The 20,331-nt window shown below is 38.2% G+C and overlaps 2 protein-coding genes across 7 annotated transcripts in view; one reads left to right on the top strand and one right to left on the bottom strand.

Moving 5' to 3' along the window:
* The window catches only part of LOC110454634 (cytoplasmic dynein 1 heavy chain 1-like), a 68,769-nt gene extending 57,035 nt beyond the window's left edge, over window positions 1–11,734 (top strand). The window contains 13 exon segments of the mRNA XM_021504254.1: window positions 158–271; window positions 391–561; window positions 862–963; window positions 1,596–1,714; window positions 2,680–2,786; window positions 3,771–3,943; window positions 4,626–4,643; window positions 8,517–8,709; window positions 8,969–9,111; window positions 9,397–9,507; window positions 9,999–10,059; window positions 10,449–10,545; window positions 10,660–11,734. Of these exon segments, the coding sequence (XP_021359929.1) occupies window positions 158–271; window positions 391–561; window positions 862–963; window positions 1,596–1,714; window positions 2,680–2,786; window positions 3,771–3,943; window positions 4,626–4,643; window positions 8,517–8,709; window positions 8,969–9,111; window positions 9,397–9,507; window positions 9,999–10,059; window positions 10,449–10,545; window positions 10,660–10,828 (1,578 nt within the window). The 3' untranslated portion in view covers window positions 10,829–11,734.
* A 383-nt stretch (window positions 11,735–12,117) lies between these two features.
* The window catches only part of LOC110454638, a 64,641-nt gene continuing 56,427 nt past the window's right edge, over window positions 12,118–20,331 (bottom strand). For all 6 annotated transcript variants that reach the window (XM_021504265.1, XM_021504259.1, XM_021504260.1 and 3 more), the window contains 7 exons: window positions 19,162–19,352; window positions 18,606–18,738; window positions 17,400–18,288; window positions 16,829–17,213; window positions 14,923–15,186; window positions 14,553–14,610; window positions 12,118–14,334 (listed from right to left, as the gene is read on the bottom strand). In XM_021504265.1, the coding sequence (XP_021359940.1) occupies window positions 14,167–14,334; window positions 14,553–14,610; window positions 14,923–15,186; window positions 16,829–17,213; window positions 17,400–18,288; window positions 18,606–18,738; window positions 19,162–19,352 (2,088 nt within the window). In that variant the 3' untranslated portion in view covers window positions 12,118–14,166. The remainder of the gene's footprint in view (window positions 14,335–14,552; window positions 14,611–14,922; window positions 15,187–16,828; window positions 17,214–17,399; window positions 18,289–18,605; window positions 18,739–19,161; window positions 19,353–20,331) is intronic.

Raw genomic sequence — 20,331 nt, 5'->3', positions numbered from 1 at the left:
TATGTGAAGTACTCTGGTCCACGTTGATCAGTCTAAGGAAAGGATCCTATGTATGTGAAGTACTCTGGTCCAAGTGGATCAGTCTAATGAAAGGATCCTATGTATGTGAAGTACTCTGGTCCATAAATAGTTTACAATGGTGTTGCTCTCTTTCCAGCTGCCGACTAACTTGTTGCGTGCGGGTCGTGTGTTTGTGTTTGAGCCGCCACCAGGTGTCTCTGCCAACCTTCTTCGTACCTTTAACACTGTACCAGCCTCCAGGATGTGTAAGGTCAGTAGTCAGCAAGCTTTATAGAAGACAAATTGATTATGTTAGTGTTGAAATGTATTTAGTTGGCATTGATAGTGTTCACCTGTATAAATTTATTTTTTGTATACTGTTTATCACAGACTCCTAATGAGCGGTCCCGCTTATACTTCCTGCTTGCCTGGCTTCATGCTATCGTCCAGGAGAGGATGAGATACACACCTCTTGGCTGGGCTAAAAAGTATGAGTTCACAGAGTCTGACCTCAGAGTCGCTTGTGACATGCTGGACACCTGGATTGACTCGGTTGCTATGGTACGTGTGAAGTGAATGTTACCGTTGACTGGGTTGTTACGGTGCATGGGGAGTAACTATTGTTATTGACATGTTAAGTATTAGACACACTTCCTGTCAGGGAATCGTCAGATTATTACATTGAGAGGATACCTTTGCCATGACAAGTCATTAATCATGTTAAAATACGATGTTTTAAAATATAGTTACTCCATTGTATGTGTATAGTCTTACCAACCTGCCACCAAATAACAAGTGATGCTGATTTTGTGATGTTACAAATAACTGGTTTCTAGTGATACAAGTATGTGGTGTTTACAGGGACGTACCAACCTGCCACCTAACAAGGTTCCATGGGATGCTATCAAGACCCTCCTGTCACAGTGTATCTACGGAGGCAAGATTGACAACGAATTTGACCAGGTAGATAATGTCACAAGGCACCAATAGACAAACAATCATTGATCATAACTATGTAGTCTTCAGACTTCTGAAATGTAAGCCATTTTATTATGAACAAAAAGGGGAAAAAAATGTATTGTGGCTACAAAATCTGTTATTAATATAAATTAATATACATGTACCACAAGAATACATAATTGTTTATGTAAGTTAGACCTAAATGATAATAGCTGTAAATAATCTATTTACATACATTGATCTACCTGTTGTAGTGCCTGATAATAGCTATAAATAATCTAGTTACATACATTGACCTACCTGTTGTAGTGCCCGATAATAGCTATAAATAATCTTGTTACATACATTGATCTACCTGTTGTAGTGCCTGATAATAGCTGTAAATAATCTAGTTACATACATTGACCTACCTGTTGTAGCACCCGATAATAGCTATAAATAATCTTGTTACATACATTGATCTACCTGTTGTAGTGCCTGATAATAGCTGTAAATAATCTAGTTACATACATTGACCTACCTGTTGTAGTGCCCGATAATATCTATAAATAATCTTGTTACATACATTGATCTAGCTGTTGTAGCGCCCGATAATAGCTATAAATAATCTTGTTACATTGACCTACCTGTTATAGCGCCTGTTGACCACATTCATCGACAAGCTGTTCTCACCTAAGAGTTTTGAGGCAGATTTCAATCTGGTCAGTAATGTAGATGGCCACGGCAAGAAGATCAGCATGCCAGATGGTGTTCAGTAAGTGTCCAATGATTCTCTTAAGATTGCCAGATGGTGTTCAATAAGTGTCCAATAATTCTCTTAAGATTGCCAGATGGTGTTCAATAAGTGTCCAATGATTCTCTTCAGATTGCCAAATGGTGTTCAGTAAGTGTCCATTGGTTCTCTTAAGATTGCCAGATGGTGTTCAGTAAGTGTCCATTGGTTCTCTTAAGATTGCCAGATGGTGTTCAGTAAGTGTCCATTGGTTCTCTTAAGATTGCCAGATGGTGTTCAGTAAGTGTCCATTGGTTCTCTTAAGATTGCCAGATGGTGTTCAGTAAGTGTCCATTGGTTCTCTTAAGATTGCCAGATGGTGTTCAGTAAGTGTCCATTGGTTCTCTTAAGATTGCCAGATGGTGTTCAGTAAGTGTCCAATGATTCTCTTAAGATTGCCAGATGGTGTTCAGTAAGTTTCATATGATTCTCTTAAGATTGCCAGATGGTGTTCATTAAGTGTTCAATGATTCTCTTAAGATTGCCAGATGGTGTTCATTAAGTTTCCAATGATTCTCTTAAGATTGCCAGATGGTGTTCAATAAGTGTCTTATGATTGCCAGATGGTGTTCAATAAGTGTCCAATGATTCTCTTAAGATTGCCAGATGGTGTTCAATAAGTGTCTAATGATTCTCTTAAGATTGCCAGATGGTGTTCAATAAGTGTCCAATGATAATCTTAAGATTGCCAGATGGTGTTCAATAAGTATCAGAATTGTGTACTGTAAGTGTCAGAAAGGTGCTTATTGGATAAAACCTTAGAATGTTGTTAGGCATCAAAATGGTGTTCATTAATTGATCTGATGAATTCATTTGATTACATGGTGGGTTGATAAACCATTACAAAATAACTTGTGGAAATACTTTCCTTACCCGGTTTAAAGGAGAGAAATATTTGCTGATGAATGTATACTGTACTCTGTGACTGTAACTTTGTTTGTACACAGGCGTGAACAGTTTGTACAGTTTGCTGAACTGTTGGAGGGTGATAGACAAACTCCTGCCTGGCTTGGTCTGCCCAACAATGCTGAGAAGGTCCTTCTCACCAACCATGGTAGGTGAAATAGGGTCAAGATTACGTCTCTGCCAGTCTATGTGGTAAAACATACCTTCTTAGCTGATGTAGTATGTACTTAACTATTGAGCCTCTATTGGTAGTAGGTTTATAGAGATGGTAAGCAGTGTGAAAGTGAGTGTGTGTATGTTTGTTGTAACTATAGTAGTAGGTTTATATAGATGGTAATCAGTGTGAAAGTGAGTGTGTGTATCTTTGTTAGAACTATGGTAATAGGAATTTTAATTATAAGAAGTCTGTTTACATGAGAACTATGGTAATAGGAATTTTAATTATAAGAAGTCTACTTACATTATAACAATGGTAATAGGAATTTTAATTATGAGGAGTCTACTTACATTATAACAATGGTAATAGGAATTTTAATTATAAGAAGTCTGTTTACATGAGAACTATGGTAATAGGATTATATAGATGGTAATCATTGTGAAAGTGAGTGTGTGTATGTTTGTAGTAACTATAGTAGTAGGCTTATATAGATGGTAATCAGTGTGACAGTGAGTGTGTGTATCTTCGTTACAACTATGGTAAGAGGTTTATATAGATGGGAAGCAGTGTGAAAGTGAGGGTGTGTATCTTTGTTAGAACTATGGTAATAGGAATTTTAATTATAAGAAGTCTACTTACATTATAACTATGGTAATAGGAATTTTAATTATAAGAAGTCTACTTACATTATAACTATGGTAAAGATGGTAAGCAGTGTGAAAGTGAGTGTGTGGATCTTTGTTACAACTATGGTAATAGGTTTATAGAGATGGGAAGCAGTGTGAAAGTGAGTGTGTGGATCTTTGTTACAACTATGGTAATAGGTTTATAGAGATGGTAAGCAGTGTGAAAGCGAGAGTGTGTATCTTTGTTACAACTATGGTAATAGGGTTATAGAGATGGTAAGCAGTGTGAAAGTGAGTGTGTGTATCTTTGTTACAACTATGATGATACGCTGCTTGTATCCTATCCCAGGCTCTGCAATGATTGCCAAGCTCCTCAAGATGGAAGTACTGGAGGTTGATGACGATGAGCTGGCATATGGAGGAACACCAGAGGATGAACAAAAACGTCTGACTGATGGCCGCCCAGCCTGGATGAGGACGCTCTTCTCCTCCGTGTCTACCTGGCTTAACTTGATACCAAAGGTCAGTATCAGGGAAGGTTGATGTAGGATTGCTCAGTACCCCTTAGGACTAAGGGTAATGGTACGGCTAGTGTTAATAAGTTTGGGGTGGACTGGACCATTAAGTCTTTGAAGGGGGGGGGGGCATCTTGTAAGTCAGCTGATGACTAGAATGTTCTGGGGAGGCTTCAATGTAAAATTACATAAAAGTGATTAAGCATATACAGTTAATGATGAATACAGACAGACGAGAAGTTAAATGATGAATACAGACAGAAGTTATGATATTTGAAAGTTACCTTAATGATTTGATTTTGAAATCAGGTACAGGTACAGCTTTTAGTAGGGAACGTAACCAGCTCCAGGAGATGGATACTGTGACTTAGTTATTTTAACAGTGATGACATGAGCTATTGTAACAAAACTTGTATGAGATATAGATATGATGTTAACTGTATACTGATCCTCCCACTGATTAACTGACAGCTTGTACTGTCTTGTGTGCTAACAACGGACTGCATGGTTAACAGTGTATACCACATCATCATCCTACTGTATTAATATACTCCAGTTGTGTAAAGCATGCTAACCCAGTTGTCTGTTCTGTGTATTACTGAATGCTCTCTATAGATACTGTATCTTGTAACATCACAGCATGTATATATACCATGTACTGAGTTTTCTATTGACTAATATTAACTCAGGACCCCGAAGAGCTGCTGGTAAGTCATCATTTTCACCTTCTAACACAAGGATCTGAACACCTCTCCTCATCAACCCTCTCCCTAAACAACTCATTCTCACCACTTCACTTCATTCCCTTTTAACCTTTTAACCCCATCACTCTAACCATGGACTACAGGAATGGTTTAACATCAATGAACAATAGCTTTGTAGGTATGACCTAGAGTAGCTTTATAGGTATGACCTACAGTAACTTTATAGGTATGACCTACAGTAACTTTATAGGTATGACCTACAGTAGCTTTATAGGTATGACCTACAATAACTTTATAGGTATGATCTACAGTAACTTTATAGGTATGACCTACAGTAACTTTATAGGTATGACCTACAGTAACTTTATAGGTATGACCTACAGTAACTTTATAGGTATGACCTACAGTAACTTTATAGGTATGACCTACAGTAACTTTATAGGTATGACCTACAGTAACTTTATAGGTATGACCTACAGTAACTTTATAGGTATGACCTACAGTAACTTTATAGGTATGACCTACAGTAACTTTATAGGTATGACCTACAGTAACTTTATAGGTATGACCTACAGTAACTTTATAGGTATGACCTACAGTAACTTTATAGGTATGACCTACAGTAACTTTATAGGTATGACCTACAGTAACTTTATAGGTATGACCTACAGTAACTTTATAGGTATGACCTACAGTAACTTTATAGGTATGACCTACAGTAACTTTATAGGTATGACCTACAGTAACTTTATAGGTATGACCTACAGTAACTTTATAGGTATGACCTACAGTAACTTTATAGGTATGACCTACAGTAACTTTATAGGTATGACCTACAGTAACTTTATAGGTATGACCTACAGTAACTTTATAGGTATGACCTACAGTAACTTTATAGGTATGACCTACAGTAACTTTATAGGTATGACCTACAGTAACTTTATAGGTATGACCTACAGTAACTTTATAGGTATGACCTACAGTAACTTTATAGGTATGACCTACAGTAACTTTATAGGTATGACCTACAGTAACTTTATAGGTATGACCTACAGTAACTTTATAGGTATGACCTACAGTAACTTTATAGGTATGACCTACAGTAACTTTATAGGTATGACCTACAGTAACTTTATAGGTATGACCTACAGTAACTTTATAGGTATGACCTACAGTAACTTTATAGGTATGACCTACAGTAACTTTATAGGTATGACCTACAGTAACTTTATAGGTATGACCTACAGTAACTTTATAGGTATGACCTACAGTAACTTTATAGGTATGACCTACAGTAACTTTATAGGTATGACCTACAGTAACTTTATAGGTATGACCTACAGTAACTTTATAGGTATGACCTACAGTAACTTTATAGGTATGACCTACAGTAACTTTATAGGTATGACCTACAGTAACTTTATAGGTATGACCTACAGTAACTTTATAGGTATGACCTACAGTAACTTTATAGGTATGACCTACAGTAACTTTATAGGTATGACCTACAGTAACTTTATAGGTATGACCTACAGTAACTTTATAGGTATGACCTACAGTAACTTTATAGGTATGACCTACAGTAACTTTATAGGTATGACCTACAGTAACTTTATAGGTATGACCTACAGTAACTTTATAGGTATGACCTACAGTAACTTTATAGGTATGACCTACAGTAACTTTATAGGTATGACCTACAGTAACTTTATAGGTATGACCTACAGTAACTTTATAGGTATGACCTACAGTAACTTTATAGGTATGACCTACAGTAACTTTATAGGTATGACCTACAGTAACTTTATAGGTATGACCTACAGTAACTTTATAGGTATGACCTACAGTAACTTTATAGGTATGACCTACAGTAACTTTATAGGTATGACCTACAGTAACTTTATAGGTATGACCTACAGTAACTTTATAGGTATGACCTACAGTAACTTTATAGGTATGACCTACAGTAACTTTATAGGTATGACCTACAGTAACTTTATAGGTATGACCTACAGTAACTTTATAGGTATGACCTACAGTAACTTTATAGGTATGACCTACAGTAACTTTATAGGTATGACCTACAGTAACTTTATAGGTATGACCTACAGTAACTTTATAGGTATGACCTACAGTAACTTTATAGGTATGACCTACAATATTTTTATAGGTATGACCTACAGTAACTTTATAGGTATGATCTACAGTAATATAGGTATGACCTACAGTAACTTTATAGGTATGACCTACAGTAACTTTATAGGTATGACCTTCCAAGTAACTTTATAGGTATGACCTACAGTAACTTTATAGGTATTACCTACAGTAACTTTATAGGTATGACCTACAGTAACTTTATCGATATGACCTACAGTAACTTTATAGATACGACCTACAATAGCTTTATAGGTATGACCCACAGTAACTTTATAGGTATGACCTACAATAACTTTATAGGTATGACCTACAGTTACTTTATAGGTATGACCTACAGTAACTTTATAGTTATGACCTACAGTAACTTTATAGGTATGACCTATAGTAACTTTATAGGTATGACCTACAGTAACTTTACAGGTATGACCTACAATAACTTTATAGGTATGACCTACAGTAACTTTATATGTATGACCTACAGTAACTTTATAGGTATGACCTACAGTATCTTTATAGGTATGACCTTCCAAGTAACTTTATAGGTATGACCTACAGTAACTTTAGAGGTATGACCTACAGTACCTTTATAGGTATGACCTACAATAGCTTTATAGGTATGACCTGCAGTAACTTTATAGGTATGACCTACCCAGTAACTTTATAGGTATGACCTACAGTAACTTTATAGGTATGACCTACAATAACTTTATAGGTATGACCTACAGTTACTTTATAGGTATGACCTACATTAACTTTATAGGTATGACCTACAGTAACTTTATAGGTGTGACCTACAGTAACTTTATAGGTATCTTTATAGGTATGACCTACAGTAACTTTATAGGTATGACCTACAGTTACTTTTAGGTATGACCTACATTAACTTTATAGGTATGACCTACAGTAACTTTATAGGTATGACCTACAGTTACTTTTAGGTATGACCTACAGTAACTTTATAGGTATGACCTACAGTAACTTTATTGGTATACCCTGTAATTACTGGGCAGTTTGGAAGCGGTTATCTTGTTTCCTGTATCAACTTTTATCAGGGTTATGGATTTTGTCTTCATTTTAATATTAATTTTTACAGAGGTGAGTATAGTTGATTTGACACTCTGTGGTTCGATACCAAAATGTTCAGCCAAAATGTTCAGTGCTTTACGATCGTGGTAATCATTATTTGGTTTCCTGTCCCAGATTTCCCAACTTCCTAGCTTTGACTCGCAATATGCAATATTTCAGAAAGTATGTCAACAATGATATAAACTTTCCTACAAGGTATTGAGAAGTTTGTATCTTAGCAGTGATAATACAGGACATGTGCTCCATAAGAAAGTTACCTAGTACTAACATAATATCACATGAAACACTGGTTCTGGTACACAGCAGGAACAGTAGTCTGTTGTAGATGGAGGTGACGGGGTTATAATACACTAACATTGCACCTTAATTGGCTTTACTCAATAGACATACACTTTGATATGTTGGATAATGTTTTACTCAGTTCTTCATTATATAATGTCTCTAACAAATAATCAACATTAATATTCTGTTTTAGCATGATACTGTCATGCATGTGTTTAATTTTATGTTTAATCTTTATTAATCATTTACTCAGTGCTTTTTTCATCCTTTATTATTAATTTCATAAGTTGTTTTAGGTGTTCACCATTTTAGAAAGTTAATTGCTTACAGTGATTGCTCTGTCATTTTCAGACGCTGGGCTCCATGAAGAGGACCTTTGACAACATCCGTGACCCACTGTTCCGTTTCTTTGAGCGTGAGGTGAACGCAGGAGCAACCCTTCTGATGGACATTCGCCAGGACCTAAACGATGTGTCAATGATTTGTCAGGGAGAGAAGAAACCAACCAATCACCACAGGGCTATGATGGCAGACTTAGCTAAAGGCAAGTCACAAGTTCTTGTCAGTAACTAACATTTTTTCAACAAATAATGTACCAAAAATGCTTGCATATGAATATCTTAAGGGTTAAGAATATCTTCCTTATCATTTGTTTAAAATATGCCATTAACATAAATCTGCAATATTAAAAGTGTTCCCAGTGTATTTCGCTGAAAGTGTTACTTTTGTATTTTGACCATTCTACTATTTTGTGCACTAAGTGCTATGTTTCGTAGATTAACTGTGTGTGATTGTGTCTCCAGGAATTATCCCACAGACATGGCACCGCTACACTGTGCCGTCTGGAATCACCGTCATACAGTGGATCACTGACTTCTCCCTTCGTGTCAAACAACTGCAACAGATCGTGGTCACTACCCAGCAGGGCGGGGCCAAGGATCTCAAGGTACCACTCCACACTAGCATTATGTATACAGAGATGGGGGGAGGGGCAAAGGACTTGCAGTACCACAGCACTCGTTGTATTGTATAGTGTTGGATAGGTCGTGGAGATGCCTGATTAGAATATCCTATGGACTATTTACATAACATGGTTACAATATCCTGTAGAATTGTTACACATTCATGATATCTGCGAGTTATTGTTATAAAGGTGTTGTGAATTCTGCTATTAATTTTCTGATCAAATTGTCAGCTGAACATTTATAATTGATCTACTTGTCACTTACAGAACCTGAATGTTTGGTTGGGAGGCCTGTTTATTCCTGAGGCTTACATCACTGCCACACGTCAGTACGTAGCCCAGGCCAACAGCTGGTCACTGGAGGAACTTTATCTAGAGGTATGTACCTGGTATGGGACGTCTGTGGTCAGCATACAGGTGTCTATAACTACCTTATAATGGGTTTTATCATGGAGCCTACAAATTAATGTTTTGTCCATTGTGCTATGTAGGTTATACAGTAAATCTCTTCCAGACTCCATTTTAAGAACAGAAAGTGTTAAGGACTTTATCGGACTACGTCATTGTATGATTCAGTTTGATTTGAATGTGACTTGAGAGTTGAGTGGATTAAATGTTAAGTAAAATGACAATTGATGAAGCAAAATTGTGGACATCAGTTTCAGTCTATTCATGATATTCAAATCTTGGCTGAGCACAATTTGTCATTTGAAGTTGATGAATATTGCTCAGACCAGGTTTGTACCTTATGGATAGACAAATTGTATAAATCATTTGTGGAACAGACCTCATCATGCACGGTTTGGTCAAATCAGATATTTTGTTGTACTTTAAGACATATATGATGCTTACACTTTATTCCTTGGCAGGTGAAGGTAGTGGATGGAAAGGGTACAGCCTCTATTGACCCCTGCAGCTTCGCCATCACAGGTACAGCCAACTTGGCATTACACTACCTGATTTTATTGTTGATTACCCCAGGGCGATTCATTCTTAATGAAACGAAGCAAGGGGGTGGGGGTGGGGGGTATGTAGCAGTTTAAATACCATTTAAAAAAAGTTTATACCTAAGCCAATGGGTATTTTAGCAAAATAAAATTTCCTTTTACAAATATAAGATATCATTAAGTGTCAAAACATAAAGCTGGCAATGTCTTCATGGTGACTAAGATGCTTTGTTTTCATAGTGACTGACACATCCCTATCTCTGATAAAGGGGGGAGACTACCTGCCAAAGTTAGGCTATATGAGGTACATTACAGTATCCAAGAATGTATCGCAGATGAGTGTATATAATGGAGGTAATGTATGTGTTGTAGGCCTGAGACTCCAGGGCGCGGTGTGTAAGAAGAACAAGCTACAACTGTCTACCACCATATCCACCGACCTACCGGTCACTCTGCTCTGCTGGATCAGGTAAACATTAACATGTAGAAACAAGCTTCTTTTCCTACATCACATTGTAAATCTGATCTGAAACTACAAATTTTTCTAGCAAAATGTTGACATTTTAACGTTATTTTTATTCAGGTTGGATGGTGCTAAGAAGGAAGGGAAGGTAACTCTACCTGTGTATCTGAACGCTACCAGAGGACAGCTCCTGTTTACCCTGGACTTTGACACAGAGGGCGAAGGATCGGGAGAGGGACACAGCTTCTATGAAAGGGGTGTGGCTATGATCTCCTCTGACCTGGGATAGAGGAGGAGAGCTGAGACTTATCTCCCTTATTGGGTCAAAGCTACAGACTTTACATCAATCTTATTCTTGTGTGGACAATACAAGTTTGATACTTGAGAGAAGAAATTAATAAGCAGACACATTATTTGTTCTCAGTATGATAGATGAACTTAAATTATACACAGATTATAATGTACTGGTGTTGTATGGTGATAGGTAAATTTTTAATATTTTACACAGGTAATATGTCCAGGTGTTGTGTTGTAATAAATAGCCTGTGTGTAGTTATGAAAATTATATAAGATATTCCTGCATCCTGCGTGAAATACAGAATACAGGCTCCAATGTCGACGATGATGACACAAGTGAGACGATATGTGTGTGTGCCAAGGTGATAGTAACCAAACACTTTGGACCACATTAGAAATGACTGACTAACAGTGTTGAACTCCTGTGAGCGTGGCCCACCTCAGTAGTGTGTTGGGTAATAAGACATTGCTGATATTTCTCTAGCATGATTGAGTCTTTTAAGAGCCAAACCTTGGTATTTAACTTGATGTTCATACTGCCCAGGTGGGTCTGTGTTTGGAGGAGGTCAGCACCCTAGACTATATAGACTACTAGTGCTTAGAGTGACCCAGTTATCTCCCCTTAGTCCTTCAGTGTTGTATCTCAATATCAAACGAACCACAAGTCCTTTCTTGGTATCGGAGCATTTCTCTAATCCATCATTGTTGTTCCTGAGTACAAAGGACACATTTTCTAGTACTTTTCTGATAATGTCAGGCTTATTGGGTGTTGATTATTTTTTAACCGTTTTAAAAAATTCAAAATTATGTCAAGCTTTTGGTTTTTGATAAATTGGAATATAAACAAACTTCTCCCAACAGTGGTATTGTGCAAATTAAAAAATTCTCTTCTACAAAATTTTGTATTTGTCTTATTTGTACATACATGATATATATGTAGATGCCGACAGATTCTTGACTACTTGATCAGCATTTTCATCCTACCTGTTATGTAACCTCATTAAATGATGTGCTATACCAATTCCCTGCTTGTTCCAGATTTTTAGGAACATCTTTTATTTAAATTTCACCAGAAATAAGATCGTACTTGCTAATAAGCCTGTTATGTTTTGATGGATGGGCGTCATTAACAGAAAAACCGTGTTTTTTTCACTGAATATTTTTATTTATTTTTTACAACTAGAATATGTGTAATATTTACTGGACAGTTAAGAAATCTTACCTCAGAGAACTTAATAATGTCCTTTCAGATAAGGCATGATTTTATTATATTAACTGATGAAAGACATATTCATTGTCCACCTTCATGAGATCTCTATCATACACCTCCAGGTAGAGGGAAAATATGATCAGCTGATAGATGTCGCCCTGTTACAGTTTCTCCTCCACTATAGACAACAAAACACAGCATCAATCACTTCTTAAAAATACATATATTTTAATGGGAAAGGCACAACATTTCATTAATATAGGTATATAAAATTGGTTAGCTCAACTGTGTATATAATAATTACCTAAATAGGTAAACTGTTAAATAAATAATACAAAAAATGAAAGTGCCAAAGTAAAAATATAAATTCTGAAGACGGGGTAAAACATGTGGCTATGTTTTTTTCACGGTTCAACCTCCGACAAACAGATCCATTACAGACGAAACTGCACTTCAGGGTTTTACCATACAGATTCAGGACTAAAAACGCTCCTGAGCATTTGCATAAAACAATCTCTTGACACTTGATTTGAACAAGGCCACTCAGTGAGAAAGAACAAATTCTGAAATGCTCTGGAACTTTTTTCAGTCCTGAATGTCCCCTGGTTTTGACTCGAGGACAGAGCAGCAGTGTGTCAATATATGAACAGCAAATTATAGAGCAAATGGATTTCCCAGTTAAATGGAACGAAAATTGGATAGGGGTAGTATTTGGGTTTTAAACCAACTCATTTTGTGGAAATCAATCAGTAATTTTGTTCTCCTTGGCCCTCATGTACTTGTTAAATTTCATTTTCAGTGTGTTATATAGGACAGATGGTAGTCTGCTGGTATGTTTACTACAGTGGGGTAGGTAGTACAGAAATGAGAGAAACGGGGAATATATATATACCTTGCCTTAACATCTGATAATAAACTTACCGGTATAGGTTGAGTAGCTTGGTAGTAATGGAGAGAATTGCACCATGGTGCTATACAGCGTGCTGCCCTTATTATTGTCATATATGGGGGTGGAAGAGGATTACAATGAAGCACTTTTAATGTGGACGGTATCATAATAGGATGAGCATTAAATATACTGGACAGTTCTTATCCTCCGTATAGAGTACTGTCAGAATGGGGAATAGCTGTCCTGTCTATGGCAGTTGTGTGGTCAGGAATAGCTATCATTGGATTGTGACAGTCATACAGAATGGACAGTTTGTTCCTTGGATAAGTTGTAAAAGATGACTGAACCTCTGTCTATGACGGTCATACAGTCGGGAATAGCTATACTTAGATTGCTGCAGTCATACAGAATGGAAAACTTGTACCATGCCATACATAACACAAGATGACTGAACAGCAAATATAAATGTTTATGAATCTGCTTTCATCCAGAACTGTTATTACTATGTCTGGTGTAAACACTGTTCCAGAGGTCCAATCTGAAAATTGTGTTTCAAGGCTCCGATCTGAACACTGTTCCAAAGGTCTGGTCTGAACACTGTTCTTAAGGTCTGGTCTGAACACTATTCCACGTGTCCGGTCTGACCACAGTTCCAAAAGGTCCGATCTGAACACTCGTCCAAAACGTACCATCTGCACACTTTCGAAAGTTGGAGCAGTTCACTATTTCGACGGTCCAGTCTGAACACTTCCAAAGGTCTAGTTTGAACACTCTTCCAAAAGTCGGATCTGAACACTGTTTCGACGGTCCAGTCTGAACACTGTTTCAACGGTCCAGTCTGAACACTGTTTTGACGGTCCAGTCTGAACACAATTTCATGTGATGTATCTACCTGAGACAAGTACACCTGATTAATCACCTTCCTCAAAGGAAACCTGATCTAAACTACTTGGTAATGAAACATGTCATTAGCACTAGATGTTCTATTACAACTCCCTACACGGTTGTACCACATACTGGACAAAGAGAGCTACCACTTCTGTGACGCACCAAGCTAGAAGGTGTTACATCTTCATTGGTGGACAGACAGTGGTTTTTATTGGTCATCGCCTGCATTTCGGTTTTGAAAACTTTATATGTCAGCCTGACCATCAGAGGAAGACCCACACAGATTCCAGGTATGGCTTGCCTGATACATTGATGAGTTATTTTACGGAATTGGTGGCCACTGTCATACTATGTAGATGTTGAAGTTTTCCTGCCTGAAGCACATTTGTGCCTCTTGCAGGATACGAAGACGTGGCCCCATAGGTACACCGATCTTCTCCAGGCGATCCTCCGTCATGTAGGGCAGCTCAATCATACCGATGTGCTCATTCTCAAAGTTGCTGGAGTATTTCTGTTAGGAAAGAAAATCAATCCTTAAATTTGTAAAATGTGTTGCAGTTTATTCACATTCCTTTCCACCATGATATATTCCAGTCCATGTACTTCTATAAGATGTGTGTTTATTATTACTTGGTACAAGGTGTAATCGTTTTACAAGATAAACATACTTTTAAGGTTAATTTGCCATTAACTTAATACAGCTTTTAACACCTGCGCCTGATGCCTTACCTCATAGCCAAGCTTCTTCAAGAATAGCTGAAGGAGTGGTGGTTCTTGGCCAAAAAATCTGTGATAAAAAGCAAATACCGTTATCAGAAAAATCAAATAATCTCGTTTATTCAAGCTGTTGAGGAAACATTTAGAATGTGCAGGAGTAAACATTGTTAAAACACTGTCATTATAATGTGTCTGATAAATATTGCTATTATTATATGTTGGATGAAGGGCACATCACTTTAGAAAGAAATATTGAAAAATAAAGAAAATACAAGTGAATGAAAATCCCTATATAACCATTTACCCACTAGGTGCTGTCTATTCCTTCACCACCGATGTGTGATCTACATTGTGTGGGAGTGTTCTATACGATGTTACCTACTTTGTTAGTTTGTTGACTCTCTTAGGGTTGGTAAGTGATGGCACCCATCCCCGGAACCTGTCCAGGTCGTTTAGTTCGTGTAACATTGGTGTGCGTTGTGCAGCTGTCTGTCTAATGTCCCTGACCTCGCGTATCTCCTTGCGTAGTGCCTCAAGTTCGTGTGACATAGCACTGTGGGAGCGTAGCTCAGACGAAAGGTGAGCAACACTTCGCGCTAGCGTCACCACATGCGATTCAAGTCGCTGGAATCTCCGGTTTATTGCTCTGTAATGAACAAGTAGATATCATGAACTATATTTCATTCATGCTTTAAGCTTAAGTTTGATTAAGTGAATAGTAATCAATGTACCACACCATCAATCAACACAAGAACAAAATAGGATCTTAGAGGTTGATAAGAAAAGACAGCTACAAAAATTGTGAAGACAAAAACAAAAGGAAAGTGATGATGAACCCACACATAACCCTTAGAGAGAACCTGGACTTCAGTGAGGTGTCTCCTGCACCGCATGTGGCACCAGTCACTTCTCCCAGGAAGGTATGTAGGTCTACTAAGGATCTAACAAATAGTGGACATCAATAGAATCTTGTTACTATTTATTTACTGCTGCTTAAGAATATAGATATTTACCATTTTTTTTTTTTGAACTTCTCAAGTTACTACAGTGAATGATGGAAAGGTTTAACTCTATAGAAGTGCAGTAAAGAAAATCTGGGTGATGTATGTCTCTGTGCCCCCCACACTTATTTGATGCCACATAATCTCACACTTACGAAATGTCCCTGTGACCCCCACACTTACTTGATGTCCCTGAGACCATCACCCTTCCTTGGTGTCCCTGTGACCCCCACACTTATTTGATGTCCCTTTGACCCCCCACTTACTTGATGTCCCTGTGACCCTCACACTTATTTGATGTCCATGTGACCCCCATACTTATTTGATGTCCCTGTGACCCCCATACTTATTTGATGCCATGTAATCTCACACTAACTTGATGTCACTGTGACCCCAACATTGATTTGATATCTCTGTGACATCCACACATATTTGATGTCCCTGTAACCCAAATACTTGCTTGATGTCCCTGTAACCCAAATACTTGCTAGATGTCCCTGTAACCCCCACACTTAAATGATGTCCCTGTAACCCCACACTTATTTGATGTTCCTGTAACCTCCACACTTATCTGATGTTCCTGTAACCTCCACACTTATTTAATGTCCCTGTGACCCTCACACTTATTTGATGTCCATGTGACCCCACACTTATTTGATGTTCCTGTAACCTCCACACTTATTTGATGTCTCTGTAACCAAAGGCTTCACTTACTTGATGTCCCTGTAATCCCAACACTTAATGTCCCTGTAACCCCCACACTTAAATGATGTCCCTGTAACCCCCACACTTATTTGATGTCCCTGTAACCCAACACTTATTTGATGTTCCTGTAACCCCCACACTTATTTGATGTCCCTGTAACCCAACACTTATTTGATGTTCCTGTAACCTCCACACTTATTTGATGTCTCTGTAACCATAGGCTTCACTTACTTGATGTCCTTGTAATCCCAACACTTAATGTCCCTGTGATCCCCACACTTGATGTCCCTGTAACTCTAGGCTTCACTTACTTGATGTCTCTGTAACCCCAACACTTACTTGATGTCTCTGTAACCTCCACACTTACTTGATGTCCCTGTAACCCCCACACTTACTTGATGTCTCTGTAACCCCCACACTTACTTTATGTCCCTGTGACCTCACACTTGATGTCTCTGTATTGCCCACACTTGATGTCCCTGTAACCCCCACACTTACTTGATGTCTCTGTAACCCCCACACTTACTTTATGTCCCTGTAACCCCAACACTTACTTGATGTCTCTGTAACCCCCACACTTACTTGATGTCCCTGTGACTGTAGTGATGATGACGATGATGACCTCCCATATTTGTTGTTGTACTTGAACCACGACCTTTTTTCACAGGTCTCCGTAAAGAACTGGTGTCAGAGCTTCCAATACTCCACCGTCGCCGTGGTACACGGTTCATCACTGTGGTAACAGTTTCCCTGTCTACACCTAACACTTTCATAATATCCTGGTACATGCCCTCTAAATTGTCCATTTTGTTTTTCATGTTGTCTATATCTCCAGGGGGCTGTGGAAAATCACGGAGTTTTACTGGCTCTGTATCATGAGATTCCACTGTTAAAATGGTATCCTCTATATCGAAGGGCAGATCACTCTCGTCACCAGCAGATTCACGTAAATCATTTGTGAAACCCCCTGAAACATACATATTCATTATAAGTTGCAATAAGATTTTCCTATTGGGAATGTTATACATTGTACATACTAACAGCCCATGTGCCTTAATATTAAGAGCCAAGAAGAAAAGTAAATACCGTATTTACAAGTACATTGTACGTAAAATATCCTAACACTTATCATAAATCTATGTTGAGTACTCACCCTCCATGCGACCATTGATAAGAATTCTTCCTGTTGGAGGTTTTCCAAACCGTTGGCCTCTGGAGTGTTTCCTGTCTTGGCGGTAGTTTAAGTGGGAGGCTGGTCCCTTTCGTGACCTGGGGTCGTTGTTTGGCCGTGTGTTACTCAGAAGGTCTGGAGTCTTTTGTGTTGAGAATATGTCAGCACTAGCAGAACGTTGTAGCCGTGGTGACACGTGTGGACTGGAGAGTTCTGACTCTGACTCTGAGTTAGACAAGGGAGGGAGGGGAGGGGTTACTGACCGGGAAGATGCCTCACTAGGGGTCACATAGTCAAATATACTGGCCTGAACATCCCCTGGGCCCTCACTGCCCAACGTACTGGTGGTAAAACCACCGTTTGTAAATGTCTGGTTATAGTTACTCTCCCTCCCAAATGGATCGTTCATAGAAAATGGAGTGATAGACCTGCCGGTGATCTTAGACTTCAGTCCCACAGGAGGAACATCCTCTCTGTAGTCAGCACTGAAACTTGCTGGTGACTTGGTCCTACTGTCCCTGAGGTCCTCACGGTTGAATGGCTTTGGTGGCACCCCTGGTTTGTGTCTAACAATAGGTTTATTACCACCGTTGTCAGGATATTTTGAAGCTGGCCCTATTGTCAGTCCTGATGGGGATGTACTCTGGGAGGGCGAATTATCACTTTGATCAGAGGATTTCCCGAAGGTCTGAAACGTTGACACACCTGTGTCCACTTCCAATCCTGAATGACTAGAATTTGACCCCTGACCTTGGGTACTTGAACTTTGGCCCATAGGACTTGTCCTTGAACTTGTGATGGCCGGTGCACTGTAACGTCCAGGTAAATCACTACTAACATGTGGGGATGGGACAGCAGGTAGTACAACTTGCTGGAACACAGAAAGAAACATTAAAGGATATGTGCACACATTAAAAATAAATGAAGCATTTTTTTATTTTGTTTACAAATTTTCAAGAGAAGCTAAATTGATTAAGAAAGCTGTTTGATCTTGTAACATAACTTATTAGAACACTTCGAATGATAGTTGATTTTCCTTCAGTTCACAGAAATAAGAATATCTACAAAAAAATGGCCACCATATGTAACTTGTACTGAACTAGATATAACCTTGGTATTATTTCTTACTAAACATCTTTATCTTACTTACAAGAATGATAAATAAAGGTGATATAACGTAATGCTTACCTGTAGGTGGGGGTACTGGTTGTTCTTGGCTGGACTGTTGACAGGTCGAGACATTCCTGGCATTTCTGGTCGCCCTGGACGACCATACATTTTATTCCAAGCGTCCCTCAGCTCAGATCCTCCCATTGGATTTCTGTAGAATTATATAAAGTAGGTCTTAAATTCTGGTACATCTTTCAGAAAAGAAACAACAAAAATATAAGTCAACTTAAAGATGTACGCTACTTTATTACACTTCATCTCCTTTCCAAAATAGTTCCACACTTGATGGCACACCAACAAACATCCATTTATTTAACACTTTGCTAATACATAATGTACTGAACTATTGGTTAAGGCTGATCTACTATCTATTAAAGGCAATATCCTTTACACAAATGAAACATGTGCTAAATACCTTAAGACATTATCTGTCCTTGACTTGATAAAAGAACCAGAAAAGTTGTAAACAGCAGTGTTACTAATATCAAAGACAAGCACGCTGTGAAATGACTTAAGATCTAAGAACTTCAGAATATGTCGCTGTCCATTTGTTTATATTAACTATGACTGTCACCTGTTTATGGGAGGTCCCGGGGATCTGTCCAAAGCGCTGGGTATGTCTGAGAAGGCTGGGTTAGTGTTAGCCCCAGGGTGAGGCCAGTACCTGTTCCCCTCCCCCTGTTCTGGTGGGCCCGCCCCCATCTGTTGTCGGTCTAGGATAGCTTCAGAGCGAGAGCCCTGCCATCGCTCATCTGGCTGAGAGGGCTAAAAAACAGAAAATATTTCATTATATCACATATACACATATGAATGGCTATTTTCCATAAGATATAATTACAAGCAATTGTACCTTTACTAACTGTTTCAGCTAACGTATGTTACCAACAGCTTAGGAAGAGAAATGTTTAGTACATCATTATACACTCCACTTATATCAGTGAAAAGGAAGCACCAGTGACTAGACTGATGCTAAAGTGACAACTGTAAATTATTCTGTTATTTGTACTGTAAGATTTCAACAATAGCACTTTCAAATTGAATTTGAAGTAATTGTTGTTTTACATAAAAAATGCTCTGATTCGGCTAACATTTACGATGTATTCAAATTGAGTTTGAAGTAATTGTTGTTTTACATAACAATTAACCTGTAAATGAATAACTAAAAATGATCTGGTTCGTCTGACATTAACGATGTATTTTTAAAAAAGTTCAATCATTTCTTGGATGTTTTTAAATAAGAAAGTTTGCCAGGTCTTTTAGTTTTTAGGTCACCTGAGACAAAGTCTCAAGTGACCTATTGCGATCGCCATTTGTCCGTCGTCGTCCGTCGTGCGTCCGTAAACAATTTACATTTTCGACTTCTTCTCCGAAACCTACTGAACCAATTTCAATGAAATTTTGCAGGGACCTTCCATGGACAAAGGTCAACAAAAGTCGTGGTCGGTTTAGTCCCAAGCCCCCAGGGGCCTGAGGGAGGGGGCCAAAAAGGGTCAAATTGACTTAAATTTCAAAAATCTTCTTCTCAAGACCCAGATATGGTAGAATCAAATACTCTTCATATATGGAAGGGTCTTAAGGTGCTTTACCGAAATTGTGAATTTGATGACCCTGGGGTCTCACGTTTCCTCCTGGGGAGGGGGTAAACTTTACTATAGTTTATATAGGGAAATCACATTTTGGACCAACATTTGTTTAATTTCCATTGGAAGTAATTCAATTTGGGTTAGCATTATCAGTATTAGGT

The sequence above is a fragment of the Mizuhopecten yessoensis genome, unplaced genomic scaffold (genome assembly GCF_002113885.1).
Source record: "Mizuhopecten yessoensis strain PY_sf001 unplaced genomic scaffold, ASM211388v2 scaffold7987, whole genome shotgun sequence".
NCBI classification, from domain to species: domain Eukaryota; kingdom Metazoa; phylum Mollusca; class Bivalvia; order Pectinida; family Pectinidae; genus Mizuhopecten; species Mizuhopecten yessoensis.
This window is presented reverse-complemented; position numbering and strand designations above follow the sequence as displayed.